The sequence below is a fragment of the Coregonus lavaretus genome, assembly GCF_964263955.1.
Source record: "Coregonus lavaretus genome assembly, contig: HAP1_SCAFFOLD_783, whole genome shotgun sequence".
In the NCBI taxonomy this organism is placed as follows: domain Eukaryota; kingdom Metazoa; phylum Chordata; class Actinopteri; order Salmoniformes; family Salmonidae; genus Coregonus; species Coregonus lavaretus.
In genome coordinates, this window is record NW_028157426.1 from 122,677 (window position 1) to 147,288 (window position 24,612).

General features: G+C 45.8%; 1 protein-coding gene across 3 annotated transcripts; it reads right to left on the bottom strand.

Moving 5' to 3' along the window:
• Window positions 1-1,685: 1,685 nt before the first annotated feature.
• On the bottom strand, window positions 1,686-23,334 carry LOC311125442 (semaphorin-6D-like; the record flags this gene model as incomplete). Of its 3 annotated transcripts, none has more annotated exons than XM_084199491.1 (18): window positions 1,686-2,953; window positions 7,370-7,614; window positions 8,761-8,991; window positions 9,624-9,680; window positions 10,210-10,268; window positions 11,258-11,335; window positions 11,627-11,767; window positions 12,699-12,872; window positions 13,106-13,261; window positions 14,161-14,292; window positions 14,552-14,769; window positions 18,568-18,656; window positions 19,032-19,151; window positions 19,331-19,421; window positions 19,552-19,653; window positions 20,197-20,259; window positions 22,271-22,443; window positions 23,223-23,334. In XM_084199491.1, 18 exons carry the CDS (start codon window positions 23,332-23,334, stop codon window positions 1,745-1,747), a joined length of 3,450 nt encoding a protein of 1,149 aa, XP_084055617.1. In that variant the 3' UTR covers window positions 1,686-1,744. The 3 variants fall into 3 exon arrangements, with proteins under 3 accessions (XP_084055617.1, XP_084055618.1, XP_084055619.1); XM_084199492.1 differs by having other exon boundaries at window positions 1,686-2,944; window positions 7,346-7,614; XM_084199493.1 differs by lacking the exon at window positions 8,761-8,991.
• Window positions 23,335-24,612: the final 1,278 nt, after the last annotated feature.

Here is a 24,612-nt window from a genome sequence, read left to right on the forward strand (position 1 = left end):
AGGAGCACAGAGACTAACACTAGTGACAGACATGCAGTTGGCAGGTGAGACAGGTGAGACAGACAGACAGACAGACAGACAGACAGACAGACAGACAGACAGACAGACAATGTTACAAACGCCATTTCAACCTCACAGAACAAAACCCATTGGTGTTGCATAAAATGTTTACATCTTTCATTTCTGAATAAAATAAAGAACATGTGAAAACCAAACCAAAACAACACCAGCATGTTGAAGTGGGTTGGATGAAATGTTTCTAAATACCACTCTGCTACATTGAAAGACTGGAGGAAAGGTCTCTGCAATTGCCACCAAACTAAAGCCAGTCTGTATCTGTATGTGACAGGAGAAGTGGAGTGTGTTATGTGCTATTTCAGTAACAGAGAGATACAGGACTCTGATGTCAGTGGAGCCTCTTCTAACAGTGCATTGACATGGTGGAGGACTGAATTGCATGGTCTGTACACACACACACACACACACACACACACACACACGTCAGGAGACAACGGCAGCTGTAGAATACAGACGCATAAGAGGACAAAATACACACAGCATACAGTACTCATCATAAACCAATAGCAATATACATTACTCATCATAAACCAATAGCAATATACATTACTCATCATAAACCAATAGCAGCAAACGTGTTTAGTAGATATCCCAGTGAGTTACAGAGGGTCCCTGTTAGGGTACGTAGGCAGCCAAGCCTTTCACCTCCCCAAACAAAGTGTGTGTGTATGTGTTCACTGTACATTGGGTTTTGCCCTCCAACTGACACACACTGATGTTCTCTGTTGCCTGCCTTCCTTCCTTCCTTCCTTCCTTCCTTCCTTCCTTCCTTCCTTCCTTCCTTCCTTCCTTCCTTCCTTCCTTCCTTCCTTCCTTCCTTCCTTCCTTCCTTCCTTCCTTCCTTCCTTCCTCCCCAGTCGTTATAGTTTAGTGAAACACCTCTAAAGGGACACTATGTTTACTGTGTCTCTTCTCTGCTCTCCCCCATCAGTCAGACAGATAAGATACAAACATTTATATCGTATTCCTCTCCTTGTTCAGTTCAGTCCAGTTCACATTTATGGGAAGACAGAGGGTGTCCCCCAAATGGCACCCTTATTCCCCGTATAGTGCACTAGGTTCAACCAGTCCTATGGGTCGTGGTCAAAAGTAGTTCACAACAAAGGGAATAGGGTGCCATTTGTGACACAGACAGACAGACAGACAGACAGTGCTCAGTGACAGTGAGACATCAGACCCATTCTTCAAGTAGTTCTCTGAGTTAGACCTCGTACCGTCCACAGTCTGGGTCATAGGGCCAGGCTACACACTGGGGGCCACACTAGTCCCCTACAGGACCCCTACACATACTGGAGAGCCACAGACACCCCATCTACCCCCACCCTGCCTTATGTCCTGGGGCTGGGCTGGGGTTAGTGAGTCAGGGTCAGGGTTAGAGGAGACAGACCAGTGTGTTGTGAGATGGAGAGAAACATGGAGCCACAAGACAAGACACAGAACTCCACGTCACATTTTTCGCCACTGGTGTGATATTCCCTTTTTAGAGTGAAAGAATGAATGTGCCTATCATTCCATGGGGAACACACCCCAACACACACACACACCCGGTCCTACTCCCTCCCTAAGTCTTCTCACAACTAGTCTGGCCCTAGAGCACACTCAGTAGAGGCCCTGCCCTGTCCCAGTTAGTACACTTGGTAGTACACTCCATAGTGTCTATAGTGTCCTAGTAGCTGTACTTGTTGACCACCCTCATCTGAGGAGTCTGTGGGGTGAAGGCGTTGGGTTTAGGGGGGACGTCAGGCTTTAGGGACGGTGTCCGTTTAAGCCCCTGGCGGGGGAGCGAGCAGTGCCCACTGTAGCTGCTCTGGCGGGACAGGGAGGGGGGGTGGGGGTGTTGATGGGGGGAGTGGAGCCCCCCCTGGGAGTCCAGTCTGGAGGGAGGGGTGGGGGGCATGTACCCCCCTCTGTTCATACTGTGTTGGCGGGACAACGACACCCCCATACTGACCCCGTTAGGAGAGGTGGAGGTGAGGGAGTGTCTGTGGGAGGAGCTCCTGTGATGAGAGCCGTACCTCCTCTCCAGGGTGCCGCTCATGCTTCCTCCCATACCCAGGCTGCCTGTGGGGGAGCTGGGGGTGGAAGGTAGGGGGACGTCCACCCTCTTGGTGGGGCTGTGCCTGGGCAAGGAGGAGGAGGAGGAGGGGGAGTAGAGAGAGGCCTCTCGGCTGGGGACCTTGGGGGGAACCTCCGTGATGTCCCCTAGAGGCTCCAGCATCAGGTGTTGCCTGCTGGGTCGGGGCGCTGAGCCGGCCCCCTCCTGGAGGATAGCCTTAGAGCTAGCATTAGCCGTGTTAGCATCGTTCAGGTGTTTCAGCAAGTCGTTCAGAGTGTTCCTGGCATCCAGTGACCTCTTCTGCTCCTTCCTGCTTCCTTTAGAATGAGGGGGCGTGGCCTGCAGGTGTTCCATGTTCTGAGGCTTCCTGTCCAGGGTGCGAGGCGGCGTGACGTCATCGGCTGGGTTTCCATGGTAACCACTGCGGTATTCGTGCGTGGCGTTGGGAAGGACGACGGCGCTAGGGATGTGGGGGTGTCCCAGCGCAGGGTGGGGGTGTGGCTGGGGGTGAGGAGGGGGGGAGGAACTGGGGTGGAATTGGGGACTCTTGGCGATGGAGGAGGAGGTAGAGTTGGAGCTCTTCCTGGATCCATTGATCTTCCCGTGGTGATTGGCTCGCTCCCACTGGTTCCTGATTGGCTGCAGGCCTTTCTGCTGCAGCACAGGGGTAGACTCGGGGGTGGGCAGGGCGGCCAGCTCGGGGGGCTGACAGCCGTCCCGAAGGATCATGGTCTTGGTGTCTCCATTAGGCGTCAGGTCCTTACCACTGCTCAGCAGGTTGGTGTACAGCTTGGGACAGTCCAGACCTGGCTGGTACTCCTGGAGACAAGACAGGACAGGAAGACAGAAGAGAGGGCTTTGTTCATTTGGTTCCTCCAGCCAACACATACCGTACATACATACATATATACATACAGTGCCTTCGGAAAGTATTCAGACCCCTTTACTTTTTCCACATTTTGTTACGTTACAGCCTTATTCTAAAATTGATAAAATAAAATAAAATCCTCAGCAATCTACACACAATAACAAAGTGAAAACAGGTTTTTAGACAGTTACAAATTAAAAACAGAAAAACCTTATTTACATAAGTATTCAGACCCTTTGCTATGAGACTTGAAATTGAGCTCAGGTGCATTGTTTCCATTGATCATTCTTGAGATGTTTCTACAACTTGATTGGAGTCTGTGGTAAATTTACCTGTGGTAAATTCAATTGATTGGACATGATTTGGAAAGGCACACACCTGTCTATATAAGATCCCACAGTTGACAGTGCATGTCAGAGCAAAAATCCAAGCCATGAGGTCGAAGGAATTGTCCGTAGAGCACCGAGACAGGATTGTGTCGAGGCACAGATCTGGGGAAGGGTACCAAAACATTTCTGCAGCATGGAAGGTCCCCAAGAACACAGTGGCCTCCATCATTCTTAAATGGAAGAAGTTTGGAACCACCAAGACTCTTACTAGAGCTGGCCGCCTGGCCAAACTGAGCAATCGGGGGTGAAGGTCCTTGATCAGGGAGGTGACCAAGAACCCGATGGTCACTCTGACAGAGCTCTAGAGTTCCTATGTGGAGATGGGAGAACCTTCCAGAAGGACAACTATCTCTGCAGCACTCCACCAATCAGGCCTTTATGGTAGAGTGGCCAGACGGAAGCCACTCCTCAGTAAAAGGCACATGACAGCCCGCTTGGAGTTTGCCAAAAGGCACCTAAAGACTCTCAGACCATGAGAAACAAGATTCTCTGGTCTGATGAAACCAAAATTGAACTCTTTGGCCTGAATGCCAAGCGTCACGTCTGGAGGAAACCTGTCACCATCCCTACGGAGAAGCATGGTGGTGGCAGAATCATGCTGTGGGGATGTTTTTCAGCGGCAGGGACTGGGAGACTAGTCAGGATCGAGGGAAAGATGAACGGAGCAAAGTACAGAGAGATCCTTGATGAAAACCTGCTCCAGAGCTCTCAGGACCTCAGACTGGGGTGAAGGTTCACCTTCCAACAGGACAACGACCCTAAGCACACAGCCAAGACAACGCAGGAGTGGCATAGGAAAAGTCTCTGAATGTCCTTGAGTGGCCCAGCCAGAGCCCGGACTTAAACCTGATCGAACATCTCTGGAGAGGCCTGAAAATAGCTGTGCAGCGACACTCCCCATCCAACCTGACAGAGCTTGAGAGGATCTGCAGAGAAGAATGGGAGAAACTCCCCAAATACAGGTGTGCCAAGCTTGTAGCGTCATACGCAAGAAGACTTGAGGCTGTAATCGCTGCCAAATGTGCTTCAACAAAGTATATGAGTAAAGGGTCTGAATACTTATGTAAATGTTATATTTAAGTTTTTTATTTTTAATAAATAAGCAACCATTTCTAAAAACCCTTTTTTTTCTTTGTCATTATGGGGTATTGTGCATAGATTGATGAGGGAAAAAAACGATGTAATCGATTTTAGAATAAGGCTGTAACCTAACAAAATGTGGTAAAAGCCAAGGGGTCTGAATACTTTCCGAAGGCACTGTAAATGTTCTATCCAGGTGTGAATTACAGGGGAGCCAGGGGGGGCTCAGCTACCATGAATGAGACATTAGCTCCCCTAAATGAAACAAAAGTCCAACTTTGGGGGGGGGGGGGGTCTCTAAATAATGCTAATTTACCATTCTCCTATTTGTTTAAAATGCAGTGGTAAATATGTTTTACAGTGGTAAATATGAAAATAAAAGTTTACAAATTAATCGAACACCCCCAACTCTCTGTCGTGGTTTAAACAATTTATTTCTCTGTGGCTGCACAAACCGTCTCCCTGTCCACAGCACTGTCCACTCAGTAGTGCTGAATTTCAGCCTCAGCTGAGCTCCTTTAAACGCATAGATTTTTCTTTGTACTTGCTCATTTTCGCCATGTGTTTGCCATGTGCCCTTGATAAAAATAGCCTTTATTCCAATGCATTAAATGTATCTGTTCATTCATCATTGTTTGCTTTTGTCAGTCAGCTGTTTAGGTTTGGTGGTCTCTGTGCCGTCCGTGACCACAAGTAGACCATTTATTTAGCTTGATTATTTTCTATCAATATTTGTTTTCTTGCCTGGATCCACTGATGATTGTCTCCAATATCACTAGACAACTAGCCTACAGCTAAACACCAATGCGCATCCAATCCAGCCAACATGAATGACAGTAGGCCTATAGTAGAGTCTTTAGAAGCATTCGATTTGGCAATGGCATAGGACTACATTATTTTGGATAATGACAATTTACGTAGCCATGGTTACACTTACAGTGCTTTTTCAGAGATCTCCAAGATCCAGGAATAGTACAGGGTTTAAGTTCAATGTTCTAAATCAATTGTTAAATGCTGAAGAATTACAAATAGCACGGTCATAAATGTCATTAAATGTAAGGAAGGAAAGGTTGTGGTTTATTTCACACGATCTGTGAAGACTCCAAGCATTCATGTCTTGAATTATGGACAACTCATGAACTATGGTGTAACCATGTTTTGATTCAACTTGTGTATTATATTGAATGTAGGCTACCTGTTCTGTGTGTGTTCATGTGTGTAAAATGGCCTCGGCTGAGAGGGTAGGCATAGGCCTAGTGGAGGGTAAATGCAACTAAACGCAGTTTATCCTCCTTTTTCAGAAAAATGCATTGAAAGGATAGGGTGCGTAACTTTTTTCTCTGCGACCGGCAATCAGAGTTTACCCACCAATTGTTTTACCACTACATCACTGGCTAACGGTAGTCCTATTTGAAGTTCATGTTAATAGAGCCCCACAGTGGAGATGTCATAAATGTACCTACATTTTACAGACGCTCTTATCCAGAGCGACTTACAGTTAGTGAGTGCATACATTTTTCATACTGGCCCCCCGTGGGAATCGAACCCACAATCCTGGCGTTGCAAGCGCCATGCTCTACCAACTGAGCTACAGGAGGCTTAATACCCATAAAACCTAGCGGTCATACAGGGAAATGGTTCCAATCGTTTTTCCACCATTCATTTTTCCCATAGGGGATTTTAGAAACACGTGTCTCCCGAGTGGCGCAGTGGTCTAAGGCACTGCATCGCAGTGCTAGCTGTGCCACTAGAGATCCTGGTTCGAATCCAGGCTCTGTCGTAGCCGGCCGCGACCGAGAGACCCATGGGGCGGCGCACAAATTGGCCCAGCGTCGTCCAGGGTACGGGAGGGAAAGGCCGGCAGGGATGTAGCTCAGTTGGTAGAGCATGGCGCTTGCAACGCCAGGGTTGTGGGATCGTTTCCCACGGGGGGCCAGTATGAAAATATATGCACTCACTAACTGTAAGTGCTCTGGATAAGAGCGTCTGCTAAATGACGTAAATGTTAAAGTAAGGGCTGTGTTTTGTGTAGGCTTACCCTGGCGTGACATTTTGATATCCATGTAAATCTCTCTCAGACAAGGTGACTTTTATCAATATATTCGGCTCTATTTACTCTTACATTCTAAAACGCTAATTAGCATAAACATAGACATCATGCAAGACTACAAATCCCTGCAAGCTCCTGCACATCATCTCTAGCTGACACCTTTGCTAACAGGTATTGTGTCAATTTAAAACGTGCACAAGACAGTTTACAGAATTGTCAATTTAAAGAAATGTAGCCAATTTATTCATTGCTACATTTAGCTAACATTAGATAGTTAATCCAGAGATTCTTACCTTTGCCTCTATTCGGCAGTCTCGTCCAGATCATCATGGCATTTGTAGTTCTTTATGATAGCCACATTAGCAGCTAATTAGCGTTTCATTTTGGGGGGATAAATACAGGCAACTATATTGATAAAAATCACCTTGTCCTAGAGAGATTTATACGGTTATCAAAACGTCACACCAGGGTAAGCCTACACGAAACAAAGCCCTTATTTTAAGTGTTTCTAAAATCCCCTATCGGAAAAATGAATGGTGGAGTGGACGAACATGCACAGGTAGCCTACATTTTGAAGTGATTTGTTTGACAATCAGATGAAAGCATAATGACTGGTTGTGTTCATGCCACATTAAAAGGTAGTTCATTTTTTACCCTAAAATGATGTCTTTATTATTAAGCCCAAAAAAAAAGTAGAGACCACCCCCACTCCCGAATGTCACAGTGTAATTCGCACTCTGCTTCTATCTATCTACATAAGACACAAGACAATGTCAATCAGTAACACTCTGTTACTGAATAATGTGTTGACTCTTAAATTGCACTCTGTATTCAGGTCTCCAGGTTACCTTGACAGGACTGTCGAAGAGCCCGTTGAGTTTAGCGAAGGATCCGGTGGAGTCGCTGCAGGAGGGGGCTGACTCTGCGTCTTTGTGGGCGTGCCGGGGCTTGTGGCGGAGGAAGGAGTCTCTGTAGCAGAAGACCACCAGGCCTGCCACTAGCGCCCCCAGGAGGAAGGCAGCCAACACACAGCTGATCAGGATATTCATGTGGACCATCTGATTGGCTTCTCCCGCCTGGATCTCCCACACACCTGAAGTCACACACCCCATTGGTTAACGAACACCCCGACACAGCCAATCATAGCTCTACACCACACCTCTATAGCAGGTGAGTCTGTGTGTGTTTGTGGACACTCAGTCATGCATGGTTTCTCTGCTTTTCCCCTTAAAGGTATTCTGTCCGCTATCCAACAGGGATTTTAACGTTACCAAAACCATTCAGATTGGCTTCCACTCTCGTCATTCTTAAATTGTAAATACATGGTGAAAATTGTTAGGATCCCACAACCAGTCCGGTGATGTAAGCCAATCTAGAAGAAGTAGTGGTATGTTAGTTTGAAGAGGAAGAATTGAAGTGTTGCTTTTTTCCTACCAAATGTCAAACATTTGTCCAGATAAAAAGGAGGGTTAGTGCATTCCTAACTAGGACAGAGATAGACTTGTTCTCCCAATATCAGAAAGACAATGAACCATTGACTCTCCAGCGTTGTCAAAGGGAAGAGGATTGTAGTTTGTCCTTGGTGAGGCTGTTCTGTTTCTAGACTGCAGCTTTGTTAGTAACCACAGACATGGAAGAGTTAGTCATCCACAGAGCAGGAGAGAGACAGAGAGATGTCCTGGAGCAGGAGGGGTTAATGGACAGGCCTGGGACATGCTCTAACTCCTAACTCCCAGGGTTAACCCTTTACACCCAGGAACAGGGTTAACCTTAAACTGTACCAGCCAGGGTTATAGGGTCTACTGGCAGAGAGAGAAACGAGGGTCAAAGAAAAGAGTCTGAAGAAAGAATATAGAAGTACAGAAGGTTTGAAGATAAGATTTGAAATAATTGTTTAATATGGGAGAAAATATTTTCACCATGTAGAAAATCATTATAATCATGACAATAAACCAATGAATAAATCAAAATACATGAAGTTGGATGAAATATAAATCATAACAAAATCAGAGAAAGAAAAATGTAATCTGCTATATCAGCTGATGGTAATCTCAAATACCTGCCACTGTGTGTGTGTGAATACTGCCCCTGTGTCTGTGTGAATACTGCCCCTGTGTGTGTGTGTATGAAGTGTGTCTGTATGTATGAGTATGTGTGTGTATGGTGTAGCAGCTATGGGACAGTCAGGGTTCCATACAGCATGGTAGCAGCAGTTCTCTCTCTCTCTGCTAGGCCTTACCCTCTAGGCCCCCTGGGAGTGACTCTAGTGAATGGGAGGTGGCCGGGTCATCCTGCTGCACAAACCCTGAGCCATACAGATCTGGAGAACCAGCCCCAGGCCCCAACCCAGGCCCTTCCCCGGGACCAAGCCCAGGATGGGGGCTCAGGGTGGGGGTGAGTACTGGGGGTACTGGGGGGTGTATTGGCCCACTGGGCTGGTCTGTGACTGACGTAGATGACAACTCCATGTCTGTGGTGACAAACAAAGTGTTAACACGGTGTGTAGACATGAGGCCAGCAGGCTGTTAGCTTACATCCTGGTTAGTAGGCATGGGTTGGTATGTGTACGCACGTATGGGTTAGTTTACACAACATAATAGGTTTTATGTTTTATGATAATGCTGTTTGAAAAAAATAATACATATTTTCTGATTCAAGAGCTATTTTATTTATCATAAACAGTAATAGAAATACAATTGTAAGATTCATTTTGTTGAGACAGGATACAGTTTGAAAGGGGAAAAGGGTGAGAGTTGTCTTAGGAAGGTCTCTGGTACACAGCAGCGATGATGTCATAGCAGTGATGACGTCAGAAGAGGGAGGGGCCGAGTGAGCATGCAGGAAGTAAACAGGAAGTGATGCGTGAGGAAGAAGAAGTGAGGAAGTGAGTCAGTGCAGCGGTGAGATGGAGATCTCTGACGTGACCCAGTGATGTTGTTGTTTGTTGTGATGATGATGAAAGTGAAGATAAAAAGGTGTTGAAGATGAGGTGTGTTAAGAAGATGAAGAGTGAGTAGCGTTGAAGGAAGGAAGGAGAGAGGGGTTCGGAGAAGCTGAACTCAAGGAAAGAAAGAAACCAGCGGAGTAAAAGATCCAACTAACCAGAGGTCGGGTCACCAAATGATTTGTGATCTGGCGCTGATGTAGTGGCCAAAAACACTAAAACAATTAGAGGAACAAGAAATCAGTATAAAGGAACCCTAAAGTAAAGTCCCAAAACAAAAGAAGGCCCTGATAACTAAGACTGTAGTTCTTCTTAATCAAATGATAAAAAGCTAAAGGCTGAGTAGGCCTGTTGCTCCCAGTCTTGTCTAGACTGGAGTAGAGACAGGTATGTATGGCCTCTATCCCCTGTTCTAGTTCTATGGTTCAGCCTGGTGTGTCTCCTATAGCAGCACTGTCTTAGTACTGCTACTGCTACTGGTAGAGCACGTCTATGTTTCTTCCCTCCAGGTAGGTAGCATTAGTAACAGGTGGCCTGGTGTGTACAGTATGTGGATGTACAGTAGATGTGTGTGTTAATATTGAACATAGAACCATGTAGGGAGGGTTACTGATTGGTGTGTTGGTATGGTGTTGTTACTGGTGTTAGTGGTAGTGTGTTACTGGTTGGTTGTGCAGACTGATGGTGTGTGACAGGGAGAGAGAGAGAGAAAGAGCTGGATTGGTATGAATGGGAGGGGCTCACCATGGCAGTCTCCCAGTTGAACCGTGTTCCCAAACTCTACATCCTGCTCATAACCAGACCTGAGAGAGAGAGAGAGAGAGAGAGAGAGAGAGAGAGAGAGAGAGAGAGAGAGAGAGATTAGAGCAGAGAACAAAACCCCTCTAACATCAACATTTCCTTTTAAATGGATTGAGATGTAGCCTATATGAAGTCTAGCTACTTCTGAAGCCCATGTTGTGCCCTGCAAATACATTTGTTTATTATAAAAACCTAAAATGTTGATACAAATACCTGTCATTGAAATGAAAAAGTCATTTTGTGGAATATAAGGTTTCTACATTATGTAAAAGCACTATTTTCGTATTGAGATGCATTACATTGAAAATTGTACACTGTCTCTTTAAGAGTGTTTGTGATGATGACATGCAAGACATCTCATTCAAATCATATAACATTTTATTGGTCGCATACACATATTTAGGAGGTGTTATTGCGGGTCTAGAGAAATGCTTGTGCAATTTATTGTGCCATTCATTCATTGATCATTGATTCCCTGAAGAAGCTATCCCTTTCTATGTTTGGATATACAGGTAAAGTTAGCAGGTTGTTAGCTAGCTAGCTAATGAGCTAACAAACATGACTGAACAAGGTGTAAAACAAATGCGGCCCGCGAGTAGTTTTAGAACGGCCCGCGACATGGTTTATGAATGTAAAATGCGGCCGCCAATCCATGACCGGAAGAAAAAAACGTTTTGCCAGTAATATGGGTCAAACCTTTTGAACTGTTTGGGCTAAAAACAAGCAGTTTTCGCTGTATTAATGGTGCAAGCATGATGCTAACTAATCTGCGCTCAGGAAACAACAGTACAGCGAAGCCTTATCATTACAAACATTATTATTAAAATGAATTAAAAAACAAATATTGGATTTGTTTTGGTCGCACTGGTGATCCCAAATTAAAAACTCCAGGTCGCACAGCAAAAATGTTTGTTGCATATGCGACCAAATTGGTCACACTTTAGAGCCCTGAGTATCCATACTATTTAGTATTGTAATACTTGGTACTCACAGAACTCCAGGCAGGATCCTCTCACAGGCTCCATGAGGCATCCAGCCACAATATGGGTCCCTGGATGCTATACAAGACCTAGGGGAGAAACACAACACAGGGTTAACATATATCTGTAAATATACAGTTCACCATACAGGGTTAAATAGGCAGCACCAGTTAACCTCTGTCTGGCTGTATATTAACCAGTGTGCTGCAGGTGTTCTCAATGTTTATAACATGTAGATAAAGAAAAACACATCAATAAACCTACAAATCTGTGACCAGGCACAGCATAAAGTAACCTTTGAGTGGAGTGTGTGCACGTTTCTGAATGTGTGTGTGAGTCTGAGTCTGAGTGCACGAGTGTGTGTCAGTGTGGTGACTCACTTGTGGCAGTTAGTGTGTCGCTCACAGCGGCTGAGAGGCATGCGAACCACACAGCTGGAGAAAGCTACGTACACACTGTGTGTGTCTCTGTCAACATGGAGCGACAAAATACGCCTGTCATCCTCACTGTTAGACAGACACCTGGGAGACAGAGAGAAAAGAAGAATGGGAGGAGAGGGGTTGGGAGAGGAGAGGGAGTAGGGGAGAGCGAGAAAGGGAGGGTGGTGGAGGGGGGAGATGGAGAGGAGAGTCAGAAATCAGATTACAGGTTACTTGAACAGTTGTTTATCAGATAGGCCTGTCTACTGTTTCACTCTCCAGATGTAATCACAGTGGCACTGTTTAGCCCTGATACCCTTACTGACAGGAGAGAACGAGAGACTGAGAGGAAGACAGAGGAGAGAGAGAGACAGAGGAAGACAGAGGAGAGAGAGAGAGACAGAGGAAGATGGAGACAGAGAGAGAGACAGAGGAAGACAGAGGAGAGAGAGAGACAGAGGAAGATGGAGAGAGAGAGAGAGACAGGGGAAGACAGAGGAGAGAGAGTTAGACAGAGGAGAGAGAGAGACAGAGGAAGATGGAGACAGAGAGAGAGAGACAGAGGAAGACAAAGGAGAGAGAGAGAGAGACAGAGGAAGACAGAGAGAGAGAGACAGAGGAGGAGAGCGAGAGAGAGAGGAAGAGAGAGGAGAGACTGAGACGGTGAGAGACAAACAGAGAGACATTGAGAGGCACACAGAGGGAAAGAGAAAGAAAACACAGAGTGAGAGATAAGAGACCAAAAAAAGAGAAAGACAGAGACTAAGAGAGAGACGCAAAGAGTAAGAGAGAGACAGTGAGAGACAGAGACTAAGAGAGAGAGACAGTGAAAGACAGAGACTAAGAGAGAGAGACAGTGAGAGACAGAGACTAAGATAGAGAGACAGTGAGAGACAGAGACTAAGAGAGAGAGACAGTGAGAGACAGAGACTAAGAGAGAGAGACAGTGAGAGACAGAGACTAAGAAAGAGACAGTGAGAGACAGAGACTAAGAGAGAGAGACAGTGAGAAACGTGTAGTGAGTGTTCCGTACTTGGCTCTGTTGAACAGGTCAATCTCCTCCAAATGGATGCTGTCGTCGAAGGACAGAGGGGAAGTCTTGGCTAGAACCTTCAGCACCACGCCCGCCTCTGAACCAATGAACAGCACCGTGTAGTTACCATGGGGACCAGCCGCGTTGTCCACCGCCAGGGCTGTCAGCCTGTACCTAGAGAGACAGGGACAAGACAGGAGTACAGTCAGACTTCAGTAGGAATTATCAAGCCGGTATTTAAAGGCCCTCCTGTTGATCTACAAATGTGCATTTTTACTTGTTTTTGTTGAGTGTATGAAACCAAATGCTTGTCCTTACAGTAGAATGGTGTGTTTGTCTTACGGTAACCCGGGAATTCCGATCACTCAAGCAACTCTTATGGTGTGTGTGTGTTTGTGTGTCCTTACCTGACGCGTGTCTTGGTGAACCAGGGCTCGTCTCCTATGTTAGGCACGGAGGCGTCCATGAGGGGGTGGGACTTGATGAAGAGGAGAGTCTCATCAGGGAACTCTATAGTGGTCTTATAGGACTCAGCCTGGCCATGACCCGCACAGCAGCCTGGCCTGGAGACATAGGGGTCAGAGAGGGGTCAAAGGTCAACACAGGTCACACATGAGCCCAGCTACCATCACCCTGTAGGGACTAATAAAGTTTACTCTATTGAATTTAACTGAGGAGAGGGGTTAGGGAATGAGAGAGGAGCAGAAGCCTGTCAGGTCAACAAAGAGACGTGCTGCTGTATCATTGTAAACATGAAGTGATAATAGAGGACTATAATCAGATGTTTGTTAATTATTTACCACGATAATGAGCAGCTCTGTGGACTTTTTGTGGGGCCAGAGAGCTGAGCTACGTGTGTGTGTGAATGGCCGTATGCAGGTTAAATATGCAACGTGTCTAATTATCTAGATTAATTATTTACTGCTAATAACCACCAGCTGTGTGTGTGTGTGTGTGTGTGTGTGTGTGTGTGTGTGTGTGTGTGTGTGTGTGTGTGTGTGCGGTCATAGACCATGTCTCTCTTGTTAAAGAGGGTTTATCTCAATGAGACCTAAACTCAAGGATATAGTGACAATAAAGCTCTGCACAGCCTGGCATCATAAACTGAAGGGAGGGGTCATGTACCTGTTGTTGTGCAGACTGACATACACTTACTGAGACATACTGGGTTAGGGTTAGAGGTAGGGTTAGACACTGACATACTGTAGGTATAGTACCTGGGATTGGGTTAGAGACTGACATACCTGGCTTGAAACTTGAGACTGACATACCTGGTTTTGGGTTATGGTTAGGGTAAAGGTACATACCTGGGTTAGGGTACAGGTACATACCTGGGTTTGGGTTAGGGTAAAGGTACATACCTGGGTTAGGGTAAAGGTACAGGTACATACCTGGGTTTGGGTTAGGGTAAAGGTACAGGTACAGTACATACCTGGGTTAGGGTAAAGGTACAGGTACATACCTGGGTTTGGGCAGTCTCTCCTCTGGGAAGGCGGTCCAGACAGAGTCAGGTGTTTTCTGTTCTTTAAATCGTCCTCTGAACACCTTCTCTATGTCATCCATGGAGAACGCACACACTGCAGACCCTGGGATACTGAAGAGAGGAACACAACCACACACTGTTACACAACTACTATTAACTAGATATGGAGAACCCCCCCCCCCCCCCAAGAGATTCACAATAACAACACATCTATTACACCAATATTACAAAGAGTGTATCCAAGATGGCACCTATTCCCCATAGAGTGCACCACTTTTGACCAGAGCCCTATGCTCCCTAGTCAAAAGTAGTGCACTATAAAGAGAACAGGGTGCCATTTGGGATACACTCTCAGTGTGTCCATCCTTACCTGTTCATCTGTGTAGTGAAGACTCCCACCACAGAAGGAACTCCGTTGATGTTGATGATGTCAGTGATGGACTGTAGAACATCGAAGTAGAAGAAGGATTCTCCGGGAACAGAACAGTTGAGTCTGGCCTTGACGAAGGACGTCCAGTGTTTCTCCAACACACGCTGGGACCCGCCTACGTCGTTCTTACAGATACGAGCCACTCTGGAGTAGACCGCCTGGAGAGGAAAGGGGGAGCAGGGGAGGGAGAGATGAGAAAAAGTGAGACTCTGGAATCAACATCACTAAAACACTTCCACCCTCTAAATAATACATCTTCCTCATCCGGTGGCCTCACAGTGTGACGCACACTGACGCTTATCCAGGACCTTGTGTCAGAGAGGACATTTGTTTGAAGCGCTCCGATTGAACAAACGCCTCACACACACACACACAACTCTTGACCCTAAACCTGATTCACACACACCTCTTGACCCTAAACCTGATTCACACACACCTCTTGACCCTAAACCTGATTCACACACACCTCTTGACCCTAAACCTGATTCACACACACCTCTTGACCCAGTCTGATTAACCTAGAACTAGGAAAGAGCTGGGCTATAGGAGTGGGCTATATGATAGGGGCTGGGCTATATGATAGGGGCTGGGCTATAGGACTGGGCTATATGATAGGGGTTGGGCTATAGGACTGGACTATATGATAGGGGTTGGGCTATAGGACTGGACTATATGATAGGGGCTGGGCTATATGATAGGGGCTGGGCTATAGGACTGGGCTATATGATAGGGGTTGGGCTATAGGACTGGACTATATGATAGGGGTTGGGCTATAGGACTGGACTATATGATAGGGGCTGGGCTATAGGACTGGGCTATATGATAGAGGTTGGGCTATAGGACTGGACTATATGATAGAGGCTGGGCTATAGGACTGGACTATATGATAGGGGCTGGGCTATAGGACTGGACTATATGATAGAGGCTGGGCTATAGGACTGGACTATATGATAGGGGCTGGGCTATAGGACTGGACTATATGATAGAGGTTGGGCTATAGGACTGGACTATATGATAGGGGCTGGGCTATAGGACTGGACTATATGATAGGGGCTGGGCTATAGGACTGGACTATATGATAGGGGCTGGGCTATAGGACTGGACTATATGATAGGGGCTGGGCTATAGGACTGGACTATATGATAGGGGCTGGGCTATAGGACTGGGCTATATGATAGGGGCTGGGCTATAGGACTGGACTATATGATAGGGGCTGGGCTATAGGACTGGACTATATGATAGAGGCTGGGCTATAGGACTGGACTATATGATAGGGGCTGGGCTATAGGACTGGACTATATGATAGAGGTTGGGCTATAGGACTGGACTATATGATAGAGGCTGGGCTATAGGACTGGACTATATGATAGGGGCTGGGCTATAGGACTGGACTATATGATAGAGGTTGGGCTATAGCACTGGACTATATGATAGGGGCTGGGCTATAGGACTGGACTATATGATAGGGGCTGGGCTATAGGACTAGACTATATGATAGGGGTTGGGCTATAGGACTAGACTATATGATAGGGGTTGGGCTATAGGACTGGACTATATGATAGGGGCTGGGCTATAGGACTAGAATATATGATAGGGGCTGGGCTATAGGACTGGACTATATGATAGGGGCTGGGCTATAGGACTGGACTATATGATAGGGGTTGGGCTATAGGACTGGACTATATGATAGGGGCTGGGCTATAGGACTGGACTATATGATAGGGGCTGGGCTATAGGACTGGACTATATGATAGGGGCTGGGCTATAGGATGGGGCTATATGATAGGGGCTGGGCTATAGGACTGGGCTATATGATAGAGTCTGGGCTATAGGACTGGACTATATGATAGGAGTGGACTATATGATAGGGGCTGGGCTATAGGACTGGACTATATGATAGAGGCTGGGCTATAGGACTGGACTATATGATAGGGGCTGGGCTATAGGACTGGACTATATGATAGGGGCTGGGCTATAGGACTGGGACTGGGCTATATGATAGGGGCTGGGCTATAGGACTGGACTATATGATAGGGGCTGGGCTATAGGACTGGACTATATGATAGGGGCTGGGCTATAGGACTGGACTATATGATAGAGGCTGGGCTATAGGAGTGGGCTATATGATAGGGGCTGGGCTATAGGAGTGGGCTATATGATAGGGGCTGGGCTATAGGACTGGACTATATGATAGGGGCTGGGCTATAGGACTGGGACTGGGCTATATGATAGAGGCTGGGCTATAGGACTGGACTATATGATAGAGGTTGGGCTATAGGACTGGACTATATGATAGGGGCTGGGCTATAGGACTGGACTATATGATAGGGGCTGGGCTATATGATAGGGGCTGGGCTATAGGACTGGACTATATGATAGGGGCTGGGCTATAGGACTGGCCTATATGATAGGGGCTGGGCTATAGGACTGGACTATATGATAGGGGCTGGGCTATAGGACTAGACTATATGATAGGGGCTGGGCTATAGGACTGGACTATATGATAGGGGCTGGGCTATATGATAGGGGCTGGGCTATAGGACTGGACTATATGATAGGGGCTGGGCTATAGGACTGGGCTATATGATAGGGGCTGGGCTATAGGACTGGACTATATGATAGGGGTTGGGCTATAGGACTGGACTATATGATAGGGGTTGGGCTATAGGAGTGGACTATATGATAGAGGCTGGGCTATAGGACTGGGCTATATGATAGAGGCTGGGCTATAGGACTAGACTATATGATAGAGGCTGGGCTATAGGACTGGACTATATGACAGAGGCTGGGCTATAGGACTGGGCTATATGATAGGGGCTGGGCTATAGGACTGGGACTGGGCTATATGATAGAGGCTGGGCTATAGGACTGGGACTGGGCTATATGATAGAGGTTGGGCTATAGGACTGGACTATATGATAGAGGCTGGGCTATAGGACTGGACTATATGATAGGGGCTGGGCTATAGGACTGGGACTGGGCTATATGATAGAGGCTGGGCTATAGGACTGGGACTGGGCTATATGATAGAGGTTGGGCTATAGGACTGGACTATATGATAGGGGCTGGGCTATAGGACTGGGACTGGGCTATATGATAGAGGCTAGGAGGAGAGTTATAGGTTTTACCGTGTTGCGGTAAATGAGGCTAGGACCAGGTAGACGTCTAAGAGTAGAAGTCTAGGGTAGAAGTCTAGGGTAGAAGTCTAGGGTAGAAGTCTAGGGTAGAAGTCTAGGGTAGAAGTCTAGGGTAGAAGTCTAGGGTAGAAGTCTAGGGTAGAAGTCTAGGGTAGAAGTCCAGGGCTGGGCTATAGGACAGGGTTGTGGGGGACTATGGGTAGAGCTCGGTGTTGGACTGTTGGGCTGTGGGGGACTAGGGCTAGAGCTCTGGGTGAGTATTGTGGTTTAAATTAAGTGTGTGAAGCAGTCAGCAGAAACAGCTTTAATAATTGACCAGTGCAAAGCTCCATCTGCCCAGGTGTCATCCCAGGCCCATCAGCATTGACACACACACACGTACGCCACGCACACACAGGGACATACACAAACACACACGCCAGCATTACTAGCGCTAAAATATTTATCAGCCCGCGGTTTCAGCCTGGCCGCCCATTCTCTGAATGATGCATCATGGGTAAATCTGAGGCCCGCGGCGGCTAAATCATACTAATAGCTGCAGAAAACATCCATTACCACCAAGGGTGTGTGTGTGTGTGTGTGTGTGTGTGTGAATCCTCTCCATGGGTAAAGGGTTTACATGTAAAGTAGTTTGACCTACAGTTCAGTCACTACCTTCTGTTGTACTCAGCACTTTTCTACAACACTATCTGTTGTCTGGTAATATAGTGTTTACTATTTATAATAAATACATATTTATAATACACAATGTTGTCTAGTAAACTGTGTGTGCACATATGTGTGCGTGTTTGCGTGTGTACGTATGTGTGTGCGTCTTACCTTGCCCAGGTTGTTGTGTTCCGCTGCGATCTCTCTGTAGAAGAAGTAGACGTAGTTCCCATAATCCACTGCATGCAGGAAATGGGGCTCTGGAAGAGAGAGGGGACAGAGGTTTTACATTGTCACGTCTCTTTTGTCTCTCCCTCCATTTCTACTTGTACCTCTTTCTATACATAACTATCTCTGTCCTCCCTTCAGACTCTCTCTGTCTCTCTCCAAACCATTTCTCCCTCTCTCTCTGTTCTCCTCCCCTCTCCCTCCTTCCCCACTTCTCTTTCTCTCTCCCTATTTCCCTCTCTCCCTCCATCCTGAATATTTCAGTGTTCCTGTAACAGCTGTGTGTGACAGAGTTGACCTAGATAGTCTGACAGAGTAGAGCTACAGGACGTCTTCACAGGACAGGGACATGGACAGAGACGGCTGCCACCACACACACACACACACACACACACTGCTGTGTTTACCTTTCAGCCATTTGGAGTCGTATTTGATGGTCCTGAGGGCCGAGCCGTCACCCATACTACGGTAGATCACTGCGTCGCTCGCCAGGAAGTCAGCAACCGTCGCCGAGTACAGCTTCCCATCTGAAACAACACACACACACAGGTCAGACAAACACATTGCATTCTGTCATACTGGACATGTCGATCTAGCACCCTAGTTCAAACTGTTTGTTTACACACTGACAATGTGGCACCTTATGAACCCTAGTTGCTATGGCCACAGTATGTGTGTGTGTGTGTGTGTGTGTATGTGGTCATACCAGCGAACAGAGCGACGTTGGTCTGCTTGGCGTCGAACGGGCATCGTGCCAGTCCGCTGATTTCCTCCCCGTCAAACTCCAGGTTATCCAGCTACACACAAAGACACACGCGTCGTTAACAAAGACACACAGACTGCATAGTAAACAATTGGTGCTTATCGAGGCAGAGCAGGAGGGAGAGAGAACGTTTCTCACACACACACACTCTGCTGTTGTCTTACCCTGTAGTATCGGCACATGGGGTTGAAGCCATTAGTTCCACAGATGAACACCAGGTCATCATTTCTGGGAACCAGAACCTTGATGTAGTTATGACACTCATCCTGGAGGAGAAAGAGAGGGGGAGGGAGAGAGATGGGAAGGGAGAGAGAGAGAGAGATGGGAAGGGAGAGAGAGAGCGAGAGAGAGAGCGAGAGAGAGATAGCGAGAGCGAGAGAGAGAGATAGCGAGAGAGAGAGAGAGAGAGAGAGATGGGAAGGGAGAGAGAGATGGGAAGAGAGAGAGAGAGATGGGAAGGGAAAGAGATGGGAAGGGAGAGAGAGCGAGAGAGAGAGAGCGAGAGAGCGAGAGCGAGAGCGAGAGAGAGAGAGAGAGAGAGAGAGAGAGAGAGAGAGAGAGAGAGAGAGAGAGAGAGAGAGAGAGAGAGAGAGAGATAATATTACAAGGATGCCTGCTAAACCCATTTATCTATAATGGTAGGTATAGCCAGTAATTGAAATGGTAGCTATAGCCAGTAGCTATAATGATAAGACATTATGAGGTGAGAGGTAAAGCCAAGGGTAGAGAGAGTCTATAGTAGACAGTAGAAAGGCAGTGTATAGTAATTATAGAAACATAGTATAATAATAAGTATAGTAAAGTCTTACTCTGTGTTTCCCCTTCATGGCACAGTTCTTTCTGTCTGCCTCGCCTGACCTCCATGTTAACTTCTGTAAACATGAACACACACACACACACACACACACACACACATTTAGAAACACACACACATTGTGGCATGCACATTCAGGCAAGCACACACATACACTTTAGTATATGGGATTTCCTACACTGGACAACTTGTTACAGTTGTTGATAAGTCATTGATAATAATCTGCCCATTTTCTTTCATGTCATTACATGAAGATATAAGGGGGGGATCATAGCTATATTCAATCAAATTCACAAGTTGATTTAAAACCTGTTTAACCCTTTATCATGGTTGGCGTCTTGACGGATCTGTCCAAAATCATGTGACATAAAACATTACTTTTCTGTCCTTGCATTTATGGCAGTGTAAGTGTCGTTATATCATATATTAAGCATGAATCTGTTAAATTAGACATTGAACTTTAACCCTGTAAGAATCCTGGATCTAGCTGTTGGACAGTTTTTTTGTATAGTGATCTCAGAAATGCAGTGTAACTACGTAACATTTCGTGTCTCCTTATGTTACGTGTTGAAAACAGTTTTTATGGGCACACAAATCCCAAATGATGTATGCGATTGCAAAATCGAATGCTTCTAACCGAAAGAGTCACCTTACCTTGATACTTAAAACCTAAATTGATACTGTCATTAACGTGGTTCTTCAATAATTATGCATAATACTTGTTGGATGCGCATTCGGTGTCCAGTTGATTAGTTACGCCGTGATATTGTCTTACATCATCTGATCCAGGAAGGAATTTTCGTCAAGTGATGAACGAACATCTGTTGTGATAGCGCATGCGATGCAACAAGAGCCCAAGTGCTGGAAAACAGGTGTTTGCGAGAAATGTCAAGAATATTTTGGTGTCTCATTTGTTACACCGGTGAAGACAGTTGTTCCTGGATCCACGTTGGATCTAATATCCCTAGTGAATTGATGTTGATCACCTGTTGTTATCTGCTTGATTTACAGCAGGGTCTCATTAGATTTTAACAAAGAAAACATTAAAGATAATGAGTTCATGTTTTCATATGTTTTTGTGCCGCGGATTGGACACTGAGTCTACTGTGCGCAACACCTAACGCTATTCCTATTCATTATTCCGGATATAATGACAACAAATGACATTCACAGTAGGATCTGGTAATGAAATAACATGACAAATACATTTTGTTTTCCATGTTATACCTGCAATTTTAAACAATACAAGGGGCTTGAAGTAACCTACTTGAACTTGAATTTGGAGCTCAGAAATTCAAGACCTGGAATAGGCCTACCTTGAAAATCAGACATTTCCTCAATCTGGTGCTTGAAAAGTACTTGTAATTATTGTAGCCAATTTATAAGTTCTCCTGCTCCCTTATAATTATCTGTGATTTCATTTTGATCCGTTTTTGTGAGAGATGTGGTCACTTTCATTTGTTTCCCGCCGCTTCAATTGAAGGGTGTTGCTCTACTCTGTTGTGGAAAAACCATGTGCGGTTATTATGAGGCTCAGTTGGTAGAGCATGGCGCTTGCAGCACCAGGGTTGTGGGTTCGATTCCCACGGGGGACCAGTACAAGAAAAGTATGAAAATGTATGAACTCACTACTGTAAGTCGCTCTGGATAAGAGCGCCTGTTAAATGACTAAAATGTAAACGACAACATCTGTTAGCTTCCCATACAAATTCTTCCATTAAAAAAGGAACCTGGTTTTTGGTCACTTTCTCATTATAAAAACAGCGATGGTGAGATTCAAATGGTGAGATTAAAGCTACCGCTATTCATGGCTTTATTATGTATCCCTGCGTAAGCCACATAGGCTACAGAAAAATGGCCATGCATGCATCCAATCTATTTACACATGAGGAACTGCATGAAACCATTTTGAAATGTTGATCCCAATGTCACACATTGGCCCCATTATTTTAGAAAGACCCATTTCCACTCTCATTTATAGCCTGTTAATTGTGTGATTGATGAGGTAGTGTTTTCTACAGAGGAATTGTGTGTAACTCTGTGATTAACTTGTGGTTAGACAGACTTACCCTGTAGGGAATGATCTCATTCCTGTAGGATTCTCGGAGACTCACTAGATACACCTGGTCTCTGCCAGCGATGAACAGTGTATCCTGTATCTTGGTCATCAGTTGGAAGTCCAGTCTGTGCTGTGACTCGTTCCCCGACAGACGACCTCGGAACACTGGGTACTGCCGCGAGACTGAAATACACATACACACACGTTAGTCAGAGATCACACACACACACACACACACACGTAAGCTTTCAGAGTGCTACACACACACACACACACTTCTCTGTTTCTCAGAGGGCCACACACTAGCAATCAGGTTATTGATTAAGCGTAAACATGTCGTGTGTTACAGCTTTATAGAAATCTTTCAGTAATGTAATGCAGGCTGCTGATACAGCACGGTGGTGTGTGTGTGTGTGGACATGTTTAACTATACTTGTGGGGACCAGAAGTCCCCACAAGTATAGTACACAGAATGTTTTTTGACCAACAAGGTCAAATGCTATTTCTAAGGGGGTTTAGGGTTAAGGTTAGAATTAGGTTTAGGGTTAGGAGCTAGGGTTAGGTTTAGGGAAAATAGGATTTTGAATGGGACTGAATTGTATGTCCCTACAAGGTTAGTTGTACAAGACTCTGTGTGTGTGTGTGTGTGTGTGTGTGTTTGTGAGAGTTACGGTAGGCCAGCTCAGCAGTCTTTGTATTCCCTGTGTACATCACAGAGGAAGGGAATCTAGTTAATGCCTGAGCTGACGATGGACAGGATTGATTTTATACGGGGGCATACAATGTCTGATCAGTCAGCACATTACATTACCATGAAGACCTTACAGTACACCATCAATACACTTCACTGATACATGCAGGACAATGGGACACATAATTCATGACAACAGAGTGCGTGCAAGCGTGCGTGCATGTGTGTGCAGTATGTCTGTGTGTGTGTGTGTGTGTGTGTGTGTACTCACAGTGTGCGTCGACAATGTCCAGGGGTATACTATCCTCTGGGAAGCTGGCAGACAGGGTGTGTGTGGCTGTAGCTAGCAGTATGCTGAATAGAAGGCCTGCTCTCCAAACCATGACTGCTGCTTCTGGTCTGAGACCACTCCTTCCTGCCTGGTTCTCACCCAACAAGATGTTACCTGGAAACACAGAGACGATCAGTCATGAAATACAGAAATGGTCAGGAAAGTCTAGAACTAACAGAAGCTAACAGAATTCAGTATTGACACCAAATGTATATTCTAAAATAATATATTTCACTGTCATTTTCTGTAATCGCTCTCTATATCTCTCTCACACATACACACACACTCCATTTCTCTCTCCTTCTCACTCTCTGGACCCCTTTTACATGTAAACTGTTTTTACCAGGGACTATTGTACCAGGGTGTATTGTAGATCACGTTTGAATGTTTAGTGGTTTTAAGTTGAGATCATTTATGACATGAGCAGTACCTTGGATGACCTGATCAGCTACTGTGTGTCTGTCTGTGTGTGTGTGTGTGTATGTGTGTTTGTGTGTATGTGTGTGTATGTGGGAGTGGCAGCAGCCCTTTAGAGATGGCGTGTGTGTGCATTTTAATGAACGTCCAGTCAAATATTTATAAGACAAACAAATTATTAATGTGGACAGTCTGAATGGATATACACAATTTACCACTAAACAACACACACACACACACACACACACACACACACACAGGGGGATGGATTAGCCAGCAGCACACTGAGACACACACACACAAAAGTGTGCACACAAGCAGAATATCCCAGTGTACCACTGATAAGCACGCCATCTCTGTGCGCACACGGCCACACGCACACAAACCAGTATTGACACGTTTTCAATTAGCCCTAGGTCCACCTGCTTCAGAGCAGAGCTAGCTGGCAGCAGCCGGTGTGTCTGTCTGGCCAGCCCATTAGTATCTGATTGATCCAGTCAGGATGTACGCCTCACTAGGTTTATATACATGTTTACCTATATTAACTATTATACTAACTACAGCAGCCTCTATAGGTTAACACACCACAGCAGTTTACCTAAGGAACATTATATTACATCGACTTTAGATGTAAGGAATATCAGATGTCATCGTTAGAGCAGCACAGTTGACCAATGAGAATGATGATGTCTGCTGGGGGATCGGATGGAACAATCAACACACTGCAGGCTAAATCTACTCTTCCTGTCTGATACTGTTAGCTGGCTGAATACACACAGCCTTAGATCTATGGTATCTATCTGTCTGTTAGAGTGGCCTGAGGAGGGTTATATCACTGTGGTGATGACAGAGAGACAGAGAGAGAGAGACAGAGAGAGAGAGACAGAGAGAGAGAGAGAGAGAGAGAGAGAGA